This window comes from Oncorhynchus kisutch, linkage group LG26 (genome assembly GCF_002021735.2).
Source record: "Oncorhynchus kisutch isolate 150728-3 linkage group LG26, Okis_V2, whole genome shotgun sequence".
Lineage (NCBI taxonomy): Eukaryota > Metazoa > Chordata > Actinopteri > Salmoniformes > Salmonidae > Oncorhynchus > Oncorhynchus kisutch.
The window spans coordinates 19,370,657-19,397,466 of record NC_034199.2 but is presented as its reverse complement, the minus strand read 5'-3'; the positions used below and the strand labels follow the sequence as shown (position 1 = coordinate 19,397,466).

Below are 26,810 nucleotides of genomic sequence, written 5' to 3'. Positions count from 1 at the left end.
CCTTCCTCTCCGGCATCTGAGTTAGGAAGGACGCCTGTATCTTTGTGGTGACTGGGTGTATTCATACACCATCAAAAGTGTAATTAATAACTTCACCATGCTCAAAGGGTATTCAATGTCTGCTTTTTTGTATTTGTACCCATCTACCAATAGTTTCCTTTCTTTGCGAGGCATTGGAAAACCTCCCTGGTCTTTGTAGCTGCATCTATCTTTGACATTCACTGCTCGACTGAGGGACCTTGCCTTCCAGTATGGTGGGGTACAGAGATGAGTTAGTCATTCAAAAATCATGTTAAATGCTGTTATTGCACACAGAGTGAGTCCATGAAACTTATGTGACTTGTTAAGCTCATTTTTACTCCTGAACTTATTTAGGGTTGCCATAAAAAAGGAGGTGAATACTTATTGACTCAATACCTTTTTTTTTTTTATTCTTAAAAAAAACTAAAGTTAGTACTTTTTTTCACAAACAATGTAACATCGGGAGAGTGATGGGTGTGGAGTTAGACGCAGAGAGCAGAAGGTAGACGGGAAAAAACGCTTTAATGTCCTCAAGCACAGTAACAGGTAGAAACATGGGTGAAGCCTAAAACACAGGCGCAACAAACCCAAAACCACTGTTACCAAAATACCGGACAGCGAAAACCAAAAGTACACAAACACCACTAAGGTAAAATGAGCATAAGCCCGCACAAACACCAGCGTGCTAAACTAACTTAAATAACACCCATCCCAAACCCCAACAAGGAACAGGTGAAAACAATTAGACAAAAACAAACGAAAAGGAAAAAGGGATCGGTGGCAGCCAGTAGACCGGCGGCGACGACGACCGCCGAGCACCACCCGAACAGGAAGGGGAGCCACCTTCGGTGGTATTCGTGACAAACAAACTAATAAAAATGTAAAATAAAACATTGTACAGCATAAAAACATTGAGCATGACATCAAGACATATCCTCCAACATAGCACACATACACAGTCAAATAGTATCTCACAAGCTACAGTACATAACTACAGTAAATGGGTTCACAAGCATAAGTCATCACCTCCCAGTATTAGAAACGTATCCAGCTTCTAGAATTGTCAATTCTACCAGTGATCCTAGCAAACATGTGTTCATACTATGCTACCTCCAACATTGATTCTATCTACTGTTTCAGAGTAGGAGTGGCATGACCCTTCCAAATTATAACGATTACTCTAGCTGCTATAACGATACCAACACTGATCAGTGCAAATTTCTCATGTGTTACATTAGGTAACTCTGTTCTATTGCCCAAGATACATATTCTCAGTGAAACTGGAATTGTTAACTCAAACCATTCCTCCAGATATTTGAAAACATCCTTCTAGAAAGGTAGCACTAATGCACATTCCCATATTGCGTGTAAAAATGTCCCAGTGTCTTTTTGGCATTTCCAACCCCAGCCTTGTTGGTGTCCAATATTTTGTATTGATAAAGTTTCCTGCTCGCTTCCCTTAGGTTTCTCCCTGAGCTGGACAAGATCTTCAACCAGGTATCATCCTCAATTTCACACTTAAGGTCAATTTGCCATATTGTTCTGAGGTGTTTACAGTGTTTACTCTGCAGATGATTAAGTATTGAGTAGAAAAGGGCTGCTTTATGTTTGGGTAATTCCAAATACACAGCTAGTGGGTCCTTTCCTGGATTTTGTTGATAGCCTGTTAACAAACATTCTCTCAATTGTAAAAAAAATGTGTACCAAATCTGAGTATGACATTAAAACATCTTCATTTTACAGATCACCTATAGTATGAATTCCTTTCATTAGCCACTGTTTCCAGTACACAGATTTGTTTCATGTCTTTAGCCTAGGATTGTGCCACAATGATGAGTATTCTTGTTATAGATGTGAAATTCCACATATCTTGTGTACTGTTCTCCACACTTCTTTTGAGTGTAACAAAATTGGGTTGGGAGTTTGACAGACCTCTCCCCTGTAAGACTATATAACAGAGTATCAACAGACCTCTCCCCTGTAGGACTATATAACAGAGTATCAACACAACTCTCCCCTGTAGGACTATATAACAGAGTACCAACAGACCTCTCCCCTGTAGGACTATATAACAGAGTATCAACAAAACTCTCCCCTGTAGGACTATATAACAGAGTATCAACAGACCTCTCCCCTGTAGGACTATATAACAGAGTATCAACAGACCTCTCCCCTGTAGGACTATATAACAGAGTATCAACAGACCTCTCCCCTGTAGGACTATATAACAGAGTATCAACAGACCTCTCCCCTGTAGGACTATATAACAGAGTATCAACAGACCTCTCCCCTATAGGACTATATAACAGAGTACCAACAGACCTCTCCCCTGTAGGACTATATAACAGAGTATCAACAGACCTCTCCCCTGTAGGACTATATAACAGCGTATCAACAGACCTCTCCCCTGTAGGACTATATAACAGAGTATCAACAGACCTCTCCCCTATAGGACTATATAACAGAGTATCAACAGACCTCTCCCCTGTAGGACTATATAACAGAGTATCAACAGACCTCTCCCCTGTAAGACTGTGACAGAGTATCAACAGAGCTCTCCCCTGTAAGACTGTGATGGAGTATCAACAGACCTCTCCACTGTAGGACTATATAACAGAGTATAAACAGACCTCTCCCCTATAGGACTATATAACAGAGTATCAACAGACCTCTCCCCTGTAGGACTATATAACAGAGTATCAACAGACCTCTCCCCTATAGGACTATATAACAGAGTATCAACAGATCTCTCCCCTGTAGGACTATATGACAGAGTATCAACAGACCTCTCCCCTGTGGGACTATATATCAGAGTACCAACAGAACTCTCCCCTATAGGACTATATAACAGAGTATCAACAGACCTCTCCCCTGTAAGACTGTGACAGAGTATCAACAGACCTCTCCCCTATAGGACTATATAACAGAGTATCAACATACCTCTCTCCTGTAGGACTATATGACAGAGTATCAACAGACCTCTCCCCTGTAGGACTATATAACAGAGTATCAACAGACCTCTCCCCTGTAGGACTATATAACAGAGTATCAACAGACCTCTCCCCTGTAGGACTATATAACAGAGTATCAACAGACCTCTCCCCTGTAGGACTATATAACAGAGTATCAACAGACCTCTCCCCTGTAGGACTATATAACAGAGTATCAACAGACCTCTCCCCTGTAGGACTATATAACAGAGTTTCAACAGACCTATCTCCTGTAAGACTGTAACAGAGTATCAACAGACCTCTCCCCTGTAAGACTGTAACAGAGTTTCAACAGACCTCTCCCCTGTAAGACTGTAACAGAGTTTCAACAGACCTCTCCCCTGTAAGACTGTAACAGAGTTTCAACAGACCTCTCCCCTGTAAGACTGTGACAGAGTATCAACAGACCTCTCCCCTGTAAGACTGTAACAGAGTATCAACAGACCTCTCCCCTGTAAGACTGTAACAGAGTATCAACAGAACTCTCCCACAAAACGTTATTAGTTGATTTGTCATATTGTTTAAAATAACGGTCTGGAATATTCATAGGTAACATTGCAGAGATATGTTTAAATTATGGGACCACAACCATTTTAATTATGTTGATCTTTCCCCATAAAGGAAGCTTTATATTTTCCCATTTTTCTAAATTGGTCTTAATCTTGACTAGTAGTGGCTAAAAATGTTGTTCCATCACTTCCTCCAAATTTGAGCTCAACTTAATACACAAATGTTTCATCCCTGTAGGAACCCATTTGACATTAAATTGGGTAATATTTCCGGAGTACATATGGCATTATTTGGCATTGCTTCCGACTCATCCCATTGTATTTTGTAACCTGACATACTAGAATATAATTCAATACAAGTAAGTAATCATGATACAGACTGAAGAGAATCAGAGACCAGCAGTAGAATATCATCTGCATACTTAAGCAGCTTCTGTTTTTTTCGTCCTCCGTGTACACCCCTAATTTCTGTATCTGTTCTTATCATTGTTGCAAGAGGCTCTAAAACTATGGAAAACAGGAGAGGGGAGAGCGAGCCACCCTGCCTTCTGCCTCTAGAAAGACAAAAAAAAGGAGACATCGTAAGTACTGCTGCTTTAGGATTGGAATAGAGGACCCCTATCCATATACAAAAGTCAGGCCCAAAACCACATTTTTCTAGGGTTCTAAAGAAAAAAGCCCACTCTACTCTATTAAATGCCTTCTCAGCATCATATTATCAGTTGAGGTCCTGTTCTTAATAAATCCTACTTGGTCAATATGTATAATATTAGGTAGTTCCTTCTCTAAGCATATTGCAAGGCTCTTAGTAAGAATCTTACAATCCACATTGAGGCTGATAGTTCTAAAATTCCCAGGTTCTGTAGAATCTCAATCCTTTTTAGGACTCGGCGATATCAAAGCCTCATTAAAGGTGTTCGGAAGGGATCCATTTTTAAATGCCTCCTGGTAAACCACTGTCAAATAAAATAAAACTGTATTGGTCACATACACATGGTTAGCAGATGTTAATGCGAGTGTAACAAAATACTTGCTTCTAGTTCTGACAGTGCAGCAATATCTAACAAGTAATCTAACAATTCCACAACTACCTAATATACACACATCTAAGTAAAAGGATAGAATAAATGGATGAGCGATGACTGAGTGGCATAGGCAGATGCAATAGAATACAGTATATACTGTACATATGAGATGATAATGCAAGATATGTAAACATTATTAAAGCGTCGTTATTAAAGTAACTAGTGATCCATTTATTAAAGTGGCCAATGATTTTGAGTCTGTATGTAGGCAGCAACCTCTCTGTGTCAGTGATGGCTGTTTAACAGTCTGATGGCCTTGAGATAGAAGCTGTTTTTCAGTCTCTCGGTCCCAGCTTTGATGCACTTATACTGACCTCACCTTCTGGATGGTAGCAGGGTGAACAGGCAGTGGCTCGGGTGGTTGTTGTCCTTGATGATCTTTTTGGCCTTCCTGTGACATCGGTTGCTGTAGGTGTCCTGGTGGGCAGGCAGTGTGCCCCCGGTGACGTGTTGGGCAAACTGTACCACCCTCTGGAGAGACCTGCGGTTGCGGGTGGTGCAGCTGCCATACCAGGCGGTGATACAGCCCGAGAGGATGCTCTTACTTGTGCATCTGTAAAAGTTTGTGAGGGTTTTAGGTGACAAGACACATTTCTTCAGCCTCCTGAGGTTGAAGAGGCGCTGTTGCGCCTTCTTCACCACACTGTCTGTGTGGGTGGAGCATTTCAGTTTGTCCGTGATGTGTACACAGAGGAACTTAAAACTTTACACCTTCTCCACTAATGTCCCGTTGATGTGGATAGTGGGGTGCTCCCTCTGTGGTTTCCTGAAGTCCACGATCATCTGCTTAGTTTTTTTGACGTTGAGTGAGAGGTTTGCAGTAAGCAGTATGATGGTGATTGCATCGTCTGTGGACCTATTGGGGCGGTATGCAAATTGAAGTGGGTCGAGGGTGGCAGGTGGAGGTGGAGGTGAAATGATTCTTGATTATTTTCTCAAATGATGACAGAAGTGAGTGCTACGGGGCAATAGTCATTTAGTTCAGTTATCTTTCCTTCTTGGGTATGGGAACAATGGTTTATCTTGAAGCATGTGGGGACAACAGACTGGGATAGGGAGAGATTGAATATGTCCGTAAACACACCAGCCAGCTGATCTGCGCATGCTCTGAGGACGCGGCTAGGGATGCCGTCTGGGCCGGCGGCCTTGCGAGGGTTAACACTTTTAAATGTCTTACTCACGTCGGCCATGGAGATGGAGGGGGGCGAAGTCCTTGGTAGCGGGCCGCGTTGGTGGCACTGTATTATCCTCAAAGCATGCAAAGAAGGTGTTTAGTTTGTCTGGAAACGAGACGTCACGGACGACGTGGCTGGTTTTCTTTATGTAGTCCGTGATTGTCTGTAGACCCTGCCACATACGTCTTGTGTCTGAGCCGTTGAATTGCGACTCCACTTTGTCTTAATACTGACATTTTGATTGTTTGATTGCCTTGCAGAGGGAATAACTAAACTGTTTATATTTGACCATATTCCCAGTCATCTTTCCATGGTTGAATGCAGTGTTTCGCACTTTCAGTTTTGCGCGAATGTCGCCATCTATCCACAATTTCAGGTTAGGGTAGGTTTTAATATTCATAGTGGGTACAACATCTCCAATGCACTTCCTTATAAACTCAGGAATGTCAATATACTTTTTATAATATTCTACAGGAAGGCCGTCCAGATCAGGTGATACCCCTGCTTTCATAGATAAAGTGTCATTTCTAACCTCCTCTTCTGTTATAGTGCAGTCCAGGTCCTCTACCTGGCTATCTGATAATACAGGTAATTCTATACCAAAAGTATCCATATCTATGGGGCTCGCTGAACAGGAGGATGTATATAAATCTCCATAAAAACATTGAAACACACTGTTTATCTCTTTGGATGAGGTCACCAGCTTATTGCCCTTCTTAATTGCTGGTATTACTTAGAAGTGATCTGCATTTTTAGTTGCCTTGCTAGTAGCCTGCCTGTCTTCTCACCTCCCTCATAAAAACTTGTTCTGAACAGTCTGAACTGTGCATATTCTGCCTTTTCATGTCCAGCACCTAAAATGTTCTACTGCTTGTGTTCCTGCACCCCTTCATAAAATATTGTCTCAAAGGTATTGTGGAGTTCCTGCACCTAAAAACAGTATAAACAGTACCGGAACTGAAAATGTATACTTCAGTCCGTGAGTATTTCAGTCCAAGTCAAGCACTGCACATATAGCTACCCCCCCCCCCCCTCGTAATTTTGATCACCCTGTTGTTGCAGGAAATTTCCTGGACAACAGGAAATTCAAACTTGTAGGTTTAAAAAGGCTTCTAAAATGAATCATTCCCACTTTAAAAATGTCAGACTTGATTTGCCCAAACAGAAAATGTATCAACCCCTCCAAAAATGTCCATTCATTATAATCCACACGATAATTCACATTTCCTGTTGCTGCAGAATTATCTTCCTGTTGTGAGAATATAATCAAATGAAGATACTATATATCTAGGTGAATCCATGGAAATCATTTGGTTCCTCCCGTTGGCGAGGTGTTTTCATTGTTTATTAGAATGCAAATGATGAATTTGCTTTGATAAATGCATCACGCATTAGACATTTATTATGTAAAAAAGAACAATACTAATGCCTTTCAGGTGAGCCATCACTGTTTACCGAGAATGTGTAGAGGTGCTCATAGTTTATGCCGTAGACGGCTGGGTTGGCTGTAGTTAGATCGAGTCTTTAGTTTGGGTTGATGTAGAAATGCAGTATGAGTATACCAAACCATTGTGACATGCAAAGACAGAGGAGATAGAATGTAGCTGTCAGAGTTGGGGATCAATTCCAGTGAGACCATAGTAAGGTTAGAAAATGATCCAGAAATATTGTATGAGGATTTAGATTTAGTTCATGGACAGAGTTGCTCAAAACTGCAGGCAATGTTTGAGAGTGGAGTTTATTCAACAGTTGTGCGTATTCCAATGGTCCAACAGAGGGCGATGATGTCCCACCATACCTTTTACTCTGGACAACAGGATTCAATTCAAGTACCCAGTCCAAAAATAACTCATATCCCTATACAGTTTTGGTGTTACCAGCTCTGAAAAGACCAGATAGGTATAAGCAATATGTTTGGGGACTCTAAGCCTTCCGATGAACTTAGGAGAGCTTTGTCATATCGCTTACACCTCTAATATCTCCTTCAGGGCTACAGAAACGTAAGATAAAGAGGCAAAGGGTTGTTTCTGGACTGGGTTATAGAGGGCAGGTTGTAACTTGTTTTTCTTGTTGACTGTATACTGGAAATACAATTTAAGATGATTGTATATTTTCATTAACTACAGATGGATGGTGATGGATGGGTTGATGCTCTACTATAATGAAGAGAATTGTACCATTATATTCTGTAACTCAAGAAATAAAAATGAGAAATAATAGAAATGCAGGTTATTTTGCTCAAGTTTAATAACATTAACACACTGGATTCATTTTCTCTCTCACGTTCAGCATTCTACCTGTTATCTTCCTATGGATCCACTGTATATCAAATCAATGTTATTCGTCACATGCTTCGTAAACAACAGGTGTAGCCTAACAGTGAGATGCTTACCTACGGGCCGTTCTTCACAATGCAGAGAGAGAAATGAACACGTAATAATACAAGTTATAATGAATACAAAATGAGTAACGATAACTTGGTTATATACACAGGGTACCAGTAATGGGTGGATGTGCAGGGGTACGAGGTAATTGGGGTACATATAACTATGAATAAAGTTACTGAATAAAGCCGGATACATAATAAACAGGAGCAGCAGCGTATGTTACGAGTAAAAAAAGTTTGTGCGAAAAGGGTCAACGCAGATAACGAGGGAAGCTATTTGGTTGACGATTTAACTAACTATTTATCGGTCTTATGACTCGGAAGTAGAAGATGTTCAGGGTCCAGTCGGTTCCAGACTTGCATCGGTACCACTTGCCGTGTGCTAGCAGAAAGAACAGTCTATGATTTGGATGGCTGGAGTCTTGGAAAATGTATAGGGCCTTCTGACATCGCCTGGTATAGAGGTCCTAGATGGCAGGGAACTCGAAACTAGTGATGTACTAGACCGTACGCAGTATCCTCTGTTGCGCCTTGCAGTTGGATGCCAAGTAGTTGCCATACCAGGCGGTGATGCAGCCAGTCAATATGTCAATATAGAACTTTTTGAGGATCAGGCCAAATCTTTTCAGCTTCCTGAGGGGGAAGAGGCATTGTCATGTCATTTTCTTTACTGTGTTGGTGTGTGTGTTGTGGACCATTCTAGACCTTAGTGATGTGGACACAGAGGAACTTGAAGCTCTCAACCCTCTCCACTACAGCCTCATCGATGTGAATGGGGGCGTGCTCGGCCCTCCATTTCCTGTAGTCCACGAACAGCTCCTTTGTCTTGCTGACGTTGAGTGAGAGGTTGTTGTCCTGGCACCACACTGTCAGGTCTCTGACCTCCTCTGTATAGGCTGTCTCATTTGTCTTTGGTTATCCTGCCTAGCACTGTTGTGTCGCCAGCAAACTTAATGATAGTGTTGGAGTCTTGCGCGGCCATGCAGTTGTGGGTAAACAGGGAGTACAGGAGGGGACTAAGCACACACCCCTGAGGCCCCCCTTGAGGGTGAGCGCATCTCCCTGACTAAGGGCCTTCTCCCCCGATTGCTTAGTTTGGCCTGGTGGCCAGCTCTAGAAAGAGTCTTGGTGGTTCCAAACTTCTATCATTTAAGAATGATGGAGGCCACTATTCTTGGGGACCTTCAATGCTGCAGATCTTTTTTGGTACCCTTCCCCAGATCTGTGCCTCAACACAATCCAGTCTTGGACCTCTATGGACAATTCCTTCGACCTGATGGCTTTGTTTTTGCTCTGACATGAACTGTCAACTATGGGACCTTATATAGACAGGTGTGTGCCTTTCCAAATCATGTCCAATCAATTGAATTTACTACAGGTGGACTCCAATCAAGTTGTAGAAACATCTCAAGGATGATCAATGGAAACAGGATGCAACTGAGCTCAATTTTGAGTCTCATAGCAAAGGGTCTGAATACTAATGTAAATAAGGTATTTCTGTTTAAAAAATAATAATAATATATATATATACATTTAAAAAGTAAAGAATTTGCTAAAAAAAATCTAAAAAACAGTTTTTGCTTTGTCATTATGGGGTATTGTGTATAGATTGATGAGAAATTTTTGATGAATCCATTTTAGAAAAAGGCTGTAACGTAACAACATGTGGAAAAAGGGAAGGGGACTGAATCATTTCCAAATGTAGGGAGCATCCTACACATCCACTCATTTTACCACATCCACTTTTTACCTGGCATAGTTCACCACTATAGTACCTTTGATCTTCATGTCTAATATAAAGACCTTTGATTGCGTCCAAATGCGCTACATGATTCAAACTAAAAATGTTGGATCCAACAACCCAACCCTGCAGCGACTGGCCAAATGGATCCTGTTGTGTCTTGGACCATCTAGAAAGCATCACAGTGAACAGAATGATGTGAAGTCATAATCCAATTACAAACATATGGCTATGAATGATAATTTCCTTTGTATGATTTTTATTGAACCTTGAATGGTTATGATTATCACCGTTGTGAGGAAAAGGATTTGAAGGGTTATGAAAATACCATATGTGCCTTGTTGTCTCCACCTGGAAACATTCCAACCCAAGAATTCCTGGAGGGGCTAAAATGAATTCTATATTTGATGATGACATGTGAGCGTGTTGTTTCTGTTATTAGAACTGCAGCACTGTGTGTGAATGTGTGTGTGTGTATGTGTGTGTGTGTGTTTGAATGTGTGTGTGTGTATGTGTGTGTGTGTGTGTGAATGTGTGTGTGTGAATGTGTGTGTGTGTATGTGTGTGTGTGAATGTGTGTGTGTGTATGTGTGTGTGTGTATGTGTGTGTGTGAATGTGTGTGTATGTGTGTGTGTGATCATGGCTGCTTGCATTGCCAAACAGCTCATTCATATGCCACTTTTAGGGCCGCCATAAGAACATTGTTAGCGTCAGTGTGACAAGCATTATGTTGCTCCTCTGTCTTGCTGTCAATTCAATCCCCACATAATTATACCCCCAGGTTCACGGCATGGAACTGTGTGCGTGTGCTGATGAAGGAGACACACAGAGAGGAGACAACCAGTGAGGGACAGATCAATCTCTAGAAACAAAGGAAGAGTGTTTTATTATGTTCATGTGTGAAGCAGCCAGTTGTGCTGTCAGCGGAGAGCTGCATTAAAAAGTCCTCAGACCAGTAAATCGTATGATTTCATAGGGGAGGGTACAGTTTGAGGCCATAGCGAAGAACAAAGGCATTTCAGAGGAGTGAGTGTGAGTGAGTGTGTGTGTGTGTGTGTGTGTGTGCGCCTGTGTGTTTGTGTCCATTCCTCTCTATTCCAAAATGTAACCCTCCCCCATACCTTAACCTGCTAGATACAATAGTTGACTCCTGATAAATGCAATGGTTTGGGACTGTCTTAAATGCACTAAAGAGGAACATGCACATATCCAGAGTAAGGCAAAATGATGTTTTTGAACTGTGACTGGTGAGCAGCACAAGCCGTACAAGTTCCCTTTCTCAAAGTATCTAACCCCTTGTATTGAAATTACATCATTAGTAAAATAGTCATACTTACTGATAGCAAAACATGTCAGTAATCATGAACTCTGGCATGATAATAATATTAATAGTTTCAACATCAACAGCAACCATATTGTCAGTTGTACAGAGTATTTAACATAAGCATTGACAGACCATTTCCCTTTAGAGAGCATATGCTACTCCACAAAATGGCTTCGCATCAACAGAATGTCCCTCCGGATACTCCACTCTGCTGCCTCTCTGCTGCCGGTCATTTTGTAAGAGTCTATCCTCTGAGAGTCATGTTTTACACAGATAGATGAAAGGGTTTGAGTGTGCTAAATGTGCTAAATGTTTATGGTCTGCCTAGGAGACGGGGCTCCGGTGCAGTTAAAAACAGTTAATACACATACAGCATATATTGTAGGATACATGGCCTGTTCTGTCCCATGCTGCTTTTAAAGGCCCAGTGCAGTCAAAATGTCGTTTTCCCTGTGTTTCATATCATATTGTACAACAGCAGTTGAAACTAACACTGTAGAAGTGTGACAAAAGGTTATCAGTGTTATTTCCTGATAGTTGCTGGTTGAAAATACAATCTACATGGACCTTATCAGCGTTTTTGCCTGGATAGGAGTTTGAGCTTTCCATGGTGACATCACCATGCAGTAAATTGTTTAATAGACCAACATCAAAGAAAGTTCCAAACCTCTCTGCCAATAACAGTTTCCCCCTCCCCACTCAGACCACCCTCAGACAGTCCTAGCAAAATTCTTGCTTGAGAAATAGTTTTTGCTAAAAAGCTATTTTTGATCATTTTAATGTAAATCTGTTATAGTATGGTGCTTAATTGTTAACCAAAAAAGTATTTGATATTGATATAAAAATGGCTGATTTGGGCCTTTAATGACATTTGTTGTTGTGTTGTTGGGAACTGGTGGGTTTTTATGACGTTGGCACCATATCTTTATTGATGCCTGTAATGATGGGTGACTGGTGAGAGAGTGTGTGTAGTAAGAGAGGGGATGTGTGTGTGGATGTGAGTGTGTGCATATGTGTTGTTTTTGCCTGTAATGAGTGGTGAGAGGTTGGCTGAAATCCAAAAAGCAGTTAGTTGTTTACGGTCTAAATTTATGGGAGGGAATGGAGGGTTGTTTGGGATCCGGGGGAATCACATCTACCCTGGATGGATTAGCAGAAATTACTCTTTCAGGGAACCTTGAGGAGCTGATTGTTCTGCTTGTTCTAGACACACAGAATTGGGGATCAGGGTTCCTAATTGGTCATCGGTTGGGGACTGAGCCACTGGAAGAGGAATAGGAACCCAGGTCTCAGAGTCTTGCAGTTGGATCCAGACTGACAGGTAGGGAATTTAGGATTTTAAAAAAGCAGTTTGACAAAGAGTCACGAGAATTAAGGTTCTCATGACTGGCTTCTCAGTCAGGCCGAGAAACACAAGTAGAACCATGAAATTGTACATGGGGTACCTCAATGGTTCTTAAATCCCCCTCCCCTCCCCAATATCCCTGTTCCCAAAGTCCAGGGCTCCTCTCCTTGTACATTTATGGTCAGATAGCAGTTGGGGCACTGGAGTCGTTATCGCCAACAGCCATGATGGTTCTATATGTGTCCATGGGTTGGGCCTAGACTCACAGGTTTTAGAGTTCGATAGGGTGCTAAGGGTTCCACTACTTGCAGATGATGGCCAGCGGAGATAATAGGGCACTTGAATCATCATACAGGGACAAAAACACTGTCCTGTTCCATTGGTCAGGTCTAGACTCACGGGTTCTACAAAGGTGTGGGTTCTTCAAGTTCTCGAGTTCTAAGATTCCACTCCTTACAGCTGCAGACTCACAGGGGTAGAAACTCTCAAAGAGCCGGTTCGAGCGTTTCTAGAGTTCTAAAGTGTATTTTCTCTGCTCAGCTGCACTCCTCACAGTTGCAGGCAAGGATGTAGCGGTAGGTGGCGGTGATGCGGGTTCCTCCGGCACAGCGGAGCCTCACAGCCTTCAGCTTGGAGGTGTGGGGCCTGCAGCAGAAACAGGTGCTCTTAAAGGGCTGCTTCAACACCGAACTGAAGGAGATGAGAGGGTCGGAGCGGGACGTGTGGCTGCAGTGGCCCTCACACCGAGCCAGTAACACCATCTGGATAGGAGGAGAGGAGGGGGGAGGAGGAGAGGAAAGGGGAAGATAGGAGGAGTGAGGGGAGAAAACGTACACTTAAAGGGAGTTTAGAAAACAATAAAGTTATGTTATCCTGTTCAAGGAGCTGATGTCTATATACTATAGTTCGTGTCACAGTCGGGCTTTGTATTCTCTACTGTAATCTACAGCCTGTAGTATAACTCCCAGTCTGTGGCCTTGCGCCTGCTGTGATAGGAGTCAGGCTGGAAAGCTCAGGGTTAGTCACATGCACACGCACACACACACACATACACACATACACACACACACACACACACCACACGCATGTAAATCACATAGTAATTTCCCCTGAGACTTGTGTTAGCTCCCTGAGCTCTCAGCAGGCTAACAGCAGTGACACAAACACACAGTATCATAGCTCATAATGAGTGATCTTGTTAATTACTAATGATTCAGGACACACACACACACACACACACACACACACACACACACACACACACACACACACACACACACACACCCTCTGATGCCTCAACAGTGAATCTCTCTCAAACACACTTACCAGTACACACACACAAACACACACACACATTGCTGTCGTGTCCGCAAGTGGACTCCTGTGTCATGTTCCCTGTCAGCTGCCTCGTGTCGCCACCGATGTCACCGTCTCTTACAATAGCTCATCTGGGGCCAGGGGATATGGATATCTTTCTGTCTCTCGTTCTCTCTCTCTCTGTTTCTCTCTCTCTGTCTTTCTCTCCCTCTGGATATAGCCTGTCTGTGGATAGGGGATATGACACACACACACTTGCCGGCGACGACTGCAAGGGAGTTAGCGGCCACTTTAGGAACGTGTCCTCATTACAATAGCTGAGGACTAGACAGTGAGCTATCAGCTAGGAAGAGTTTTAGGTATTTTCACAGAGAGAGGTTGGAAGCCTTTGTGTGTGTTTGGAGGGGGGAGAAGAGGGGAGAATGGGCAGAGGAGGATGGAGATTCAGAAGACCATGGTAAGTTGACAGCTGGGCTGCAGATCAAGGCTCCTTCCCCTTGCAAAAACCTTCCCCATTCCCAGTCAAACTTACAGATACACATGCACCTACATAGGCACTGTTGCATACTGTGCATTCGGAAAGTATTCAGACCCCTTCCTATTTTCCACATTTTGTTACGTTACAGCCTTATTCTAAAATGGATTCACTTCATGTTTGTCCTCATCAATCTACACACAATACCCTATAATGACAAAGCAAAAACAGGTTTTTAGAAATGTTTGCAAATTTATTTAAAAATAAATAAAAACAGAAATATCTTATTTACATAAGTATTCAGACCCTTCGCTATGAGACTCGAAATTGAGCTCAGGAGCATCCTGTTTCCATTGATCATCCTTGAGATGTTTCTACAACTTGATCGGAGTCCACCTGTGGTAAATTAAATTGATTGGACATGATTTGGAAAGGCACACACCTGTCTATATAAGGTCCCACAGTTGACAGTGCATATTAGAGCAAAAACCAAGTCATGAGGTCGAAGGAATTGTCCGTAGACTTCCGAGACAGGATTGTGTTGCTGCATTGATCTAGGAAAGGGTACTCAAACATTTCTGCAGCATTGAAGGTCCCCAAGAACACAGTGGCCTCCATCATTCTTAAATGGAAGAAGTTTGGAACCACAAGACTCTTCCTAAGCTGGCTGCCCGGCCAAACTGAGCAATCGTGAGAGAAGGGCCTTGGTCAGGGAGATGACCAATAACCCGATGGTCACTCTGAGAGAGCTCCAGAGTTCCTCTGTGGAGATGGGAATCTAGTCAGGATCGAGGGAAAGATGAACGGAGCAAAGTACAGAGAGATCCTTGATGAAAACCTGCTCCAGAGCGCTCAGGACCTCAGACTGGGGTGAAAGGTCTCCTTCCAACAGGACAACAACCCTAAGCACACAGCCAAGACAACACAGAAGAGGCTTCGGAACAAGTCTCTGAATGTCCTTGAGTGGCCCAGCCAGAGCCCGGACTTGAACCCGATCGAATATCTCTGAAGAGAACTGAAAATAGCTGTGCAGCGACGCTCTCCATCCAACCTGACAAAACTTGAGAGGATCTGCAGAGAAGAATTGGAGAAACTTCCCAAATATAGGTGTGCCAAGCTTGTAGCGTCATACCCAAGAAGACTAGAGGCTGTAATCGCTGCCAAAGGTGCTTCAAGAAAGTACTGAGTGAAGGGTCTGAATACTTATATAAATGTGATATTTCCTTTTTTTAAATTTTGAATACATTTGCAAAAAAAAATTTTTTTAAATGGTTTTGCTTTGTCATTATGGTGTATTGTGTGTATATTGACTGAACCCCCCCCATTTTAATCCATTTCAGAATAAGGCTGTAACGTAACATGTGTAAAATGCACTGTATATGTGGGACAGAGAGAGGTCCTCCTCCACAAACAGTCCCCTAGGAACCCCTGTGTCACCCAGCCCTAAGCCCAACAAGGGATCACTTACACTCATTAACAGCAGGAACTGTCACTATCACTCACTCCTCACTCCTCACTACAGATCCTCAGTGTCAAACCATGGACTGCATGTTGTATAGTCCACATGCCTTATACCTCAGAAAGGGAGCAGAAAACTCCATCATATGTTACTCAGCACCTGTTTCCCACACTCTTTTTCTCGCTTCTCTCTGTCTCCCTTACTCATTTTTCTCTTTCCCTCTTCTTTCTATCTTTCTATTCTTTGTTTCTATTAGACCTCTCTCTCACCTCTCTATTTGTCACTGTCTTCCTCTCTCTCTTTCTGTCTCTCTCTCCCTTCTCTCTGTCTCTATCTCTCCCCCTCTCTCTTTATCTCTGCCTTCCCCCTTCACCCTCTCAATTTCAATTCAATTCAAAGGGATTTACTGGCGTGGGAAACATATGTTTACATTGCCAAAGCAAGTGAAATAGACAAAAGTTAAATGACCAATCAGAATGTAAACATTACACAAAAATGTTTCAAAAGAATAGAGACATTTCAAATGTTATGAGCTTGTCAATGACCTTGACACCTTGAAATGCTAATTTCCTGATGATGGCTCGCCGCTCTTCGTACTTGGCAACTTCCTCCTCCCGACTTCTGCCATCAATTAATTTCTAACCAACTCTCTCTTTCCCCTCCTTGCCCCTTTTGACTTCACCCTTTCCCGGTTCCCTCCCACCCACAAGGCAGGCAATACTCTTGACCTCATCATTACCAGAGGCTGTCCGCCTACTAATCTCACTGCCATCCCCCTCCAGGTCTCTGATCACTACTTTGTTTCCTTTTACGTCTCCATTTCCTCCAACCCTAACCACTCAGCCTCTACCCAGATGGTCAGGTGCCGTCGCAATCTTTGCTCTCTCTCTCCTACACTACTCTCTCCTCTTCTATCCTATCATCTCTCCCTTCTGCTAAATCCTTCTCCCTCCTGTCTCCTGATTCTGTCTCTTCAACCCTACTCTCCTCCCTTTTCACATCCTATGACTTGCGCTGTCTCATTTCTTCCCAGAAAGCTCGGGCCTCCCATCCTGCTCAGTGGCTGAGTGTCTAAGCTAAAATGGAGGAAAACTAAACTTCCGGAGGACCTAACATCCTTCCACTCCCTCCTCTCTACCTTCTCTTCCTTTGTAAAGCCAATTTCTATCAGTTACTCTCATAACTGGTATCCCCCAGGGCTCGGTTCTAGGCCCTCTCCTCTTCTCTCTATACACCAGTCACTCAGCTCTGTCATATCCTCATATGGTCTCTCTTATCATTGTTATGCAGATGACACTCAACTACTTTTCTCATTCCCCCTTCTGACACCCAGATGTCGACACGCATCTCTGCGTGATAGCTCAGCTTGGATGTCGGCCCAGACCTCACAGTTATAGGGGGCATGAGGTTATTGTCCCATCTTGTGAATTCTTTGTTGGTGAGTGGACCCCAGACCTCACAGTTATAGAGGGCAATGGATTCTATAACTGATTCAAGTATTTCTAGCCAGATTCTAATTGGGATGATGAATGTTATGTTCCTTTTGATGGCGTAGAAAGCCCTTCTTGCCTTGTCTCCCAGATCGTTCACAGCTTTGGGAAAGTTACCTGTGGTGCTTAACATTGCTGCGGGAACTTGCTTCCATTCAGCCACAAGAGCATTACTGAGGTCTGGCACTGATGTTGGGCAATTAGGCCTGGCAGGCAGTCGGCGTTCTAATTCATCCCAAAGGTGTTCGATGGGGTTGTCAAGTTCTTCCACACCGATCTCGACAAACCATTTCTGTATGGACCTCGCTTTGTGAACGGGGGCATTGTCATTCTGAAACAGGAAAGGGCCTTCCCCAAACTGTTGCCACAAAGTTGGAAGCACAGAATCATCTAGAGTGTCATTGTATGCTGTAGCATTGAGATTTCCCTTCACTGGAACTAAGGGGACTAGCCCGAACCATGAAAAACAGCCCCAGACCATTATTCCTCCTTCACCAAACATTACAGTTGGCACTATGCATTCAGGCATCCTCCAAACCCAGATTCGTCCAACGGACTGCCAGATGGTGAAGCATGATTAATCACTCCATAGAATGCGTTTTCACTGCTCCAGAGTCCAATGGTGGCGAGCTTTACACCACTCCAGCTGATATTTGGAATTGCGCATGGTGTTCTTAGGCTTGTGTGTGGCTGCTCGGCCATGGAAACCCATTTCATGAATCCACTTCTATGCTGCTGCTACTCTCTGTTATTATCTATGCATAGTCACTTTAATAACTATACCTACATGTACATATGACCTCAATTACCTCTACACCGGTGCCCCCACACATTGACTCCGGTAAACCCTGAATATGTCAACGATATTGTTATTTAATGCTTCTCTTTAATTATTTGTTATTCTTATCTCTTACTTTTTAAAATGTATTTTCTTAACTGCGTTGTCGATCAAGGCTTGTAAGTTAGCATTTCACTGTAAGGTCTACACCTGTTGTATTTGGTGCATGTGCCAAATCACATTTGATTTGATTTGATTATCTCTTCGTGTTGTTGTTTGTGAAGTGTGTTCCAATTTTCCCAGAAGGTGTTCAATTCTATGGATTCTTCGATTACATTGAGCTGGTTCCTTCTTTTTTCTTCGTGTATTTCTGTGTTGTTTTAGTGTTTTACCATAGTAAAGGTGTAGGCTCAGGGTTTTTCTTCGTGTATTTCTGTGTTGTTTTAGTGTTTTACCATAGTAAAGGTGTAGGCTCAGGTTTTTTGGTTATCTGTGTTTTTGGTTGGAAATGTTTCTCAATTTCTTTGATAGAGTTTTGCATTCATTAAACCATTTGTAATTGTTGTTCATTTTCTTAGGTTGTTTGCTGGAAATATGGGGGTTTGATAGGGAAGCTGGAAGGTCAAATATACTGTTTAGTCTTTCTACTGCCAAGTTCACACCTTCACTATTGCAGTGAAACATTTTGTCCAGGGAGTTGTCTAAAAAGGATTGGATATTTTGATGCCAAAATGTTTTTTGGTAGGTTTCTACACTACTTTCCTTTCATCTATTGCATTTCTTAATAGTCTGCAGTTTGTTGGGCTTTGATGCCTCTTGGTTGGGTGTTGCTCCTTTCAAGTAGACTGTGATTTTGCTGTGATCTTATAAAGGTGTCAGTGGGGTGATTATGAACACTCTGAGAGACTGGGTTGAGGTCGGTGATAAAGTCATCTACAGTATCACTGCAAAGGGATTAGTTGTAGGAGTCCCCTCGAAGCCTACCATTGACTATGTACAGACCCAGCGTGCAACAGAGCTGTAGGAGTTGTGACCAATTTTTTGGGACTGTTTTGTTGTAGTTGTGTCTAGGGGGGCATATTTGGGAGGGAATGCTGTCACCTCCAGGTAGGTGCTTGTCCCCCTGTGAGGATGTCTGGTTCTTGTCCAGTTCTGGCATGTGCCTTGCGCTGCTGTGGTCTGAATGTAGGTCTGTTACTTCTGTGTGAGGTGCTTGGACTGCGGTTGAGGGCCATGTCTTTCAGGGTCCTTGCAAAAGTAGGGACTGCTGCTTTGTAAAGGTGGACCTGGTCTTATAGGCTGTTCAGGTCCAGGGTGGAGTGGTGGGCCAGGTAAGCATTTGGTTTTGAGGTATTTTTTCATGGTAGCCATGTGGAGATAACCACTTGTGCATTGGGGAAAGTGGAATAAACTTTTTCAATCTCTCCCTTTCCTGCTGTAGCCACCCTTTCCTGCTGTAGCCACCCTTTCCTGCTGTAGCCACCCTTTCCTGCTGTAGCCACCCTTTCCTGCTGTGGCCACCCTTTCCTGCTGTAGCCACCCTTTCCTGCTGTAGCCACCCTTTCCTGCTGTAGCCACCCTTTCCTGCTGTAGCCACCCTTTCCTGCTGTGGCCACCCTTTCCTGCTGTAGCCACCCTTTCCTGCTGTAGCCACCCTTTCCTGCTGTAGCCACCCTTTCCTGCTGTAGTCACCCTTTCCTGCTGCCCCCCCCACCCCCGACCCTGCCTGGTCTGGTCTAGGTGAGTCATGCTTCTATTGTGTGTGAGGTGTTAGATGTGGGCCACACTGCAGACATTTGCTACTCTCTCTGTGGGGGCTCATTTTCATTTTGGCCTAGGTGAGGAACTCACACAGAGAGACTGCACTTATTGAACAGACTGCATTTATCTACCTCTGCCAGGGGTCAGAGAGAGAGAGAGAGAGAGAGAGAGAGAGAGAGAGAGAGAGAGAGAGAGAGAGAGAGAGAGAGAACATTGTGACAACACTGTAGATAGACATAATATGACATTTGAAATGTCTTTATTCTTTTTGAACTTCTGTTACTTTAGTTTATTATCCACTTCCTTTGGGAATGTTAACATATGTTTCCCATGCCAATAAAGCCCTTAAATTGAAATTGAAATTGAATTGAATTGAGAGAGAGATAAATACATAGACAGTGAACAATAAATGAGAGCGAGAGGGGGAAATACCTACTTATTAGAGAGAGCAGACAGACTTTTGGCTGTGTTTTCCCTGTCTGTAGTCCCAGGGGTCTGGTTTGGAGGTTTGAAACAGATTTCTGTTCTGATATTTATCATGTAAAACATCCTGTAAAACCTCTGGACTGGCGCTGTTATCTAAAACAGCTTGTTAGCAGGAACACTGGGGATGAATGACAGGATTGGCTTACAGTGTGTGGTGTGTGTGTGTGTGTGTGTGTGTGTGTGTGTGTGTGTGTGTGTGTGTGTGTGTGTGTGTGTGTGTGTGTGTGTGTGTGTGTGTGTGTGTGTGTGTGTGTGTGTGTGTGTGTGTTGTGTGTGTGTGTGTGTGTGTGTGTGCGTGCGTGCGCCCACACGTGTGTTTTGACTTACAGGGAGATCGGACCTCCTTTATCGTTATGTATCTGCTCGTGTATCTGTGTGTGAGAGAGCGTGTGTGTGCACATGCTAGTGTGTTTGTGTGCACATTCGGCCGGCTTACCTTGGAGTTACACTTGTAGATGGGGTGTGTGATGGTCTCTACGAAGTGATGCCTCATACAGCGGTCTGGGTCTGTGTCTCCCAGGTGTGTGCTGTGTCCGTTCTCTGCCTTACTGCTGCTGGCATGCACTACCACCAGTAGGGGGCAGAAAACCAGCAACATCACCAGCCCTGAGGAGGGAGAGAGGGGGGCTGAGGGGCGCATACTGGGGCCAGGGAGTGCTGGGGTGGGTGGGACAGGAGTTAGGGGGTAGTGGGGTAAAGTCCAAGCGGCACAGAGGAACTTTAGAGGTGACACAAAGAGGGAGAAAGAGGGACACCCTCTGTCTTTGTCTCTGTCCACTTGTTTTTTTCTCTGTTTGTCCGTTTGTCTCTCTTCTCGCTGGGAGTGACTTTTCTTTATTTTCTTCTGTCTCGTTCTTGTTCTCTTTACTGACGTGAAAAAGTGAGTCCCTTGTCCTCTCTCTAATGGAATCGGCGTGGAGCTCCTAGCCCAATGTGCTGCTGCAGTCTGGTCTGTGGGTCGTCACACCGGACCATATCGCCTGTCTGTGTGTCTGGATCTGGGGATAGGGGGAAATAATAAAGAGAGGGTAGATGGGTCAACTCTATTGTTTAAAGCACCTTACATATTTCACCTCTAATCGAGGAGTGATTTAGACCTGGGACACCAGGTGAGTGGAATCCCTGACTGATCAGTGGTATGAATCAATCTTTTTACTGAGAAGAGAGAAAATCATAAGAGCTCTGAACCTTGAGTTACGCTATAAATATGCCCACGTTGCACTTTTCCTTGGCTCCTCATAGACTATGCAGGGGATGCATTGTTTCCAAACATTTGTGATTTGCTTCATACAAATGTTACAGTAGCTATCTAAGTTTTGTTGCGGGATATGGTTGGATCTGAATGGATTTCACAACTATTTGTGTTTTCCAATCCTTTCTAGTCTTTGAAGAACTTCCGCTCCCACAGATCTCGTCTGGTACAACTCATATTGCTTCGTTTTTGTTGTTGATGTAATATTGCCCGTTATAATATGGCATTTCCACTAAGCATCTGACGTTACAACCTTATTCTGAAATTGATTCAACTGTTTTTTTCCTCATCAATTTTCACACAATAGCCCCATAATGACAAAGGAAAAACAGGTTTTTATTAATTGTTGCTAATTTATAAAAAAAAATGTAAAAAATACTGGAAAAAGGGAAGGGGTCTGAATACTTTCCGAATGCACTGTGTGTGTGTGTGTATATGAGAGCCAGTTTCATCATAACGCTTGATGGTTTTTGCGACTGCAAAATATATATGCAAATATATATATATATATATATAAACACTACCGGTCAAAAGTTTTAGAACACCTACTCATTCAAGGGTTTTTCTTTATTTTTACTATTAATAGTGAAGACATCAAAACTATGAAATAACACATGGAATCACAAAGTAACCAAAGAAGTGTTCATGAGGTAGTCACCTGGAATGCATCTTAATTAACAGGTGTGCCTTAAAAGTTCATTTGAGGAATTTCTTTCTTCTTAATGCTTTTGAGTCAATCAGTGTTGTGACAAGTTAGGGGTGGTATACAGAAGATAGCCCTATTTGGTAAAATACCATGTCTATATTATTTCAAGAACAGCTCAAATAAGCAAAGAGTCCATCATTATTCAAGATATAAAGGTCAGTCAATACAGTACATTTCAATACATTTGAAGTGTATTTTGCAGTCGCAAAAACCATCAAGCACTATGATGAAACTGGCTCTCATGAGGACATGATTCCATATGTGTTATTTCATCGTTTTGATGTCTTCACTATTATTTTACAATGTAGAAAACAGTGAAAAAGAAAGAAACCCCTTGAGTAGGTGTGTGTCCAAACTTCTGACTGGTTTGTGTTTTAATATGGGATGTTGTTTATGTGATTGCTGCAAATAGATTTGCCTCTTGAGGATGTTAAAGTTTTCTGAATCAGAATTGGATGATGATGATGATGATGATGATGATGATGATGACAACTACGATAATAGCTATGATAACTATGACAATAATGTTAACTATGCTAACCATGACAACTATGACAACGTTGACAGTGATTACACCAGTTGCTATGCCAGCCAGGTATGTGTGATATTAAAATAACTGTGATAAACAACTGTGAAGGCTGGCTGTCTGAGAGGTAGAGCCAGGCTGCCAGTGCTCCCCTCAGTAAGAACAGATTGTGATGTCTGCTGTGCTGTATAAACCATGTAGCAGCACATGTTACTGGCCAGCTAAACATCTTAGGGAGTATTTATTTTAACAGGACAACTGATACTTCTATTCCTAACAGGAGGAATTCTAAAGTTTTTAATGATTCCCTCTAGAAAGAAAAACACTGGGATGGAGGAATGGAGGAATGGAAGGAGGGATGGAAGGAGGGATGGAAGGAAGGTTTTAATTGAACTTAATGCATTCTGGGATTTTGGTACAAATGAGGAAACCCTAGCAGAGTTGTTTAGAAACAAAGAAGAATGCTAAAGAGGGACTTTTGACATAATACAGGGTATTGTTTTGTTCTAAATGATAATTTCCTCTTTTGGAGCATGCCAAACCCTACTCTGGAGTTCTGTTACTGAGAGAGTCTCAGGGAAGTGAGCCACGGCCCGCACGCACGCACACCCACGCACGCACGCATGCACGCACACACACACACACACACACACACACACACACACACACACACACACACACACACACACACACACACACACACACACACACACACACACACACACACACACACACACACACACACACACACACACAACCCCACCTCAACATGCACCACTCCCATCCCCAACACACACCACCCCTGCCTCTCACCAAGCCTATTAGCAAAGCTGCCCCTGCCAATGGAACTGGCCAACACTCTCAACACCAATGCCTTTGTCAGGAGAACCATAAAAAGCAAAGTATCTCGGGGTAAGAAAAGAAAAACATGAATACAGATGAAAATATGTAGCATCTCTGGCGGTGGCTTTGCGGTCATGAGAGAATTTGTTTTAATGAGAAGTCATTCCTGGTGGGGAGGAAAGGGTCTGGCTAGAGGCTGTTTGTGCTTGTATTGGGTTAACTCTCTGTGTAATAAAACAACTGAGTCCTCAGTGTGTGTGTGTGTCTGTGTGTGTGTGTCTGTATTGGTAGTCAACCCATGCATCACACACCCACGTGCTCCTGGCTATAGGACCCCCTCTGTCATGCACAGCACACACACGCCAACACACACACATGCATGCATGCTTGCATGCATACACACACACACACACACACACACACACACACACACACACACACACACACACACACACACACACACACACACACACACACACACACACACACACACACACACACACACACACAAACACACAGTCAGTGAAGCTGACACAGGATCTGGCAACAACACAGAGGCCTGTGACGGGTCCTCTGTCGCCAACATCATATCCTCACTGACATATTGGCACACACACGATAAAACACACTCGGACGGACAGACGGACAGACACCTGGACGGACAGACAGGCAGTGAGGACAGACAGACAGGCAGTGAGGACAGACAGACACAGACATTAGCCGTGTCAGGAAGCGTCCCCTCCCTGTACCTTGGTTCACCTGCCCCACGCTTCCTGCTGATCTGTTCAGCAGCTCCTGGCCCACCACCGCTAAAGGCTAATAGACATAACATGACCTGATACTATATACACAACCACACACACACACACACACACACACACCTTGTTTATGCTGGACTGCCATCCTCATTTTGTCCCCATTCAGTTCACATTGGGTCAACCCTTAGTATTTTTATGTCTGTATGTCTCTCCCTTTCTCACTCTCTTCTTCTCTTTCCACTGCTTTCCTACTTTGATGTACCCCTGTACCCCTGTACCCCTGTACCCTTTGACAGAAATGCAGCTAAACAAAACATCCCTCATATAGCGTTGGGTGTCATTGCCTGTTAGCTGCCAAAACTCCACTCCGTAGACAAAACTCATTCACCAGCAATAAACAGGCAACCACACACATCGTAATTGACATTGACAAGCCTCTTAGATCCCACTTAGTCTATCTGTGATTGCCAGTCTTATGAGCTTAGTGATCTAGTGACATCAACACATTGTCTCGCAGGGCAGCTAGCGCAGCTAAGACTGGGGGCTTCCAGAACAATATCAGGAGAATGAAGGGCAGGTGTGTGTGTCTATGTGTGTGTGCACATGCACTTGCAGGGGGAACCTTCAATTCCTGAGAATAATGGTTGGGATGAGGAACAAGTGTGTCTGAGTATGTGTGTCTGTGTGTGTGTGTGTGTCTGACTCCCCTTAATTGGGGGAGTTGTTTGAGGGCAGAGGGCCCGAGAGGGGTAATGGGCAGACTGTGGTCCTCTCCTCCAACTCCCCCACACCTGCCCAGGACTCATATAACACACCTGCCCAGGACTCATATAACACACCTGCCCAGGACTCATATAACACACCTGCCCAGGACTCATATAACACACCTGCCCAGGACTCATATAACACACCTGCCCAGGACTCAGATTTATATAACACACCTGCCCAGGATTTATATAACACTGGGTCTACACAAACAACAAGCTGTACCCTCTTCTCTTCACTGCTATTGATACTACGTAATGCCCGACAAGGTCTCACGGTGTGACTTCAATATAAACATCAGATTTATACGGTTAAGTTTAGGCATTCATTCTAAATGGTCAAGAGTGAGGGTTAAGGATTAGGATAGGGTACTTACAAAAGGTGAGTGCCTAGAACTGGGACCCTCTGGGCCTCTCTGGGCCTCTCTGGGCCTCTCTGGGCCAGAGCTCGCGGCTTACGGTGGGCTGTTGGACAGTAACAGTGTGTGTCACTTCTCCATTCACCTCTCGTCGCACCAAACATCTACATTGGCAGTCGAATCCCGTACGGTATTGAATTACACTGAATTTTATTAAAGTAAACAACTCGGTTTTATTTCTATCACAGAAAGTTGCTAAGCATTGCCAGGCTTGATCCGTTGCCCTGCCTGCTGTCATTATTGTTATTATTATGCTGTAACTTTCCGTTTTGAGAAACATTTGATATTGAGAAGCAGTCAGACATGTCTGCTGTTATTGCTGTGGGAAAATACTGTACACCAAATACAGCTCTTAGTCTGTCTGTCTGTCTGTCTGTCTGTCTGTCTGTCTGTCTGTCTGTCTGTCTGTCTGTCTGTCTGTCTGTCTGTCTGTCTGTCTGTCTGTCTGTCTGTCTGTCTGTCTGTCTGTCTGTCTGTCTGTCTGTCTGTCTGTCTGTCTGTCTGAGACACTCCAGGTCTGTAGGATCCAGCGGCGCCAGGGCTTGGCCCAGTCACCGACTGTCTCTAACCCAGTCACAGTGACCTGTCTAGGGGGTAGAGTGGAAAAGAAGAGGGGGTGGGGAGTAGGGTTTAGGGGTAGATAGCAGAACTAGATGAAATATGGATGGATAGGAGACGTTAAGCGAGGGAACGAGGGGATAATGTAGGTTAGGGGGCTGAGAAGAGAGAGAAAGTGGGAGAGGGGGTATACAGTAGGTTGTTGAGGCACTTAAGATATAAGCCCCAGTAATGAGATAGTAAAACTATCAGCCATGTTCCCTCACACAAAACAAGTCCCCTTCAAGTGGGAAGTGGCCAAAACGAGTCCACTTATGAGGGGGGGGGGGGGGGGGGGGGGGGTCTTAGGGGCACAGGCTGCTGGCTCCAAGAATGAGTTATCCAAAGTCATTATGATTCTCTTCCTAAAACAAGCAATGTTAAGATACAGATTTGGGCAGTCTTATCCCTTCAGGGGCTTCACATCCAGTAGCTGGGAATAGGCTGTCCCTGGACTTGCCATCACACAACAGATTTGAGATTAGGCCCATTCTGGGCCGCCTATTAACTCTCTGAAGAGGGGTCCTAGTCGTCTTGTTGGCCCATTAGTGCTGAGACATTCCTGACATTCAGGAGCCTAGGGGCCAACCCTCCACTGATAC

The 26,810-nt window shown here is 43.6% G+C and overlaps 1 protein-coding gene across 1 annotated transcript in view; it reads right to left on the bottom strand.

Annotated features, from left to right (window-relative positions):
• Window positions 1-10,767: 10,767 nt before the first annotated feature.
• Window positions 10,768-26,810, bottom strand: part of ndp (norrin cystine knot growth factor NDP) — a 23,060-nt gene continuing 7,017 nt past the window's right edge. Inside the window, exons 2-3 of the mRNA XM_020461972.2 lie at window positions 20,780-21,341; window positions 10,768-13,338 (exon numbers count right to left, since the gene is read on the bottom strand). Coding sequence (XP_020317561.1) covers window positions 13,114-13,338; window positions 20,780-20,983 — 429 coding nt within the window. The 5' untranslated portion in view covers window positions 20,984-21,341 and the 3' untranslated portion in view covers window positions 10,768-13,113. The remainder of the gene's footprint in view (window positions 13,339-20,779; window positions 21,342-26,810) is intronic.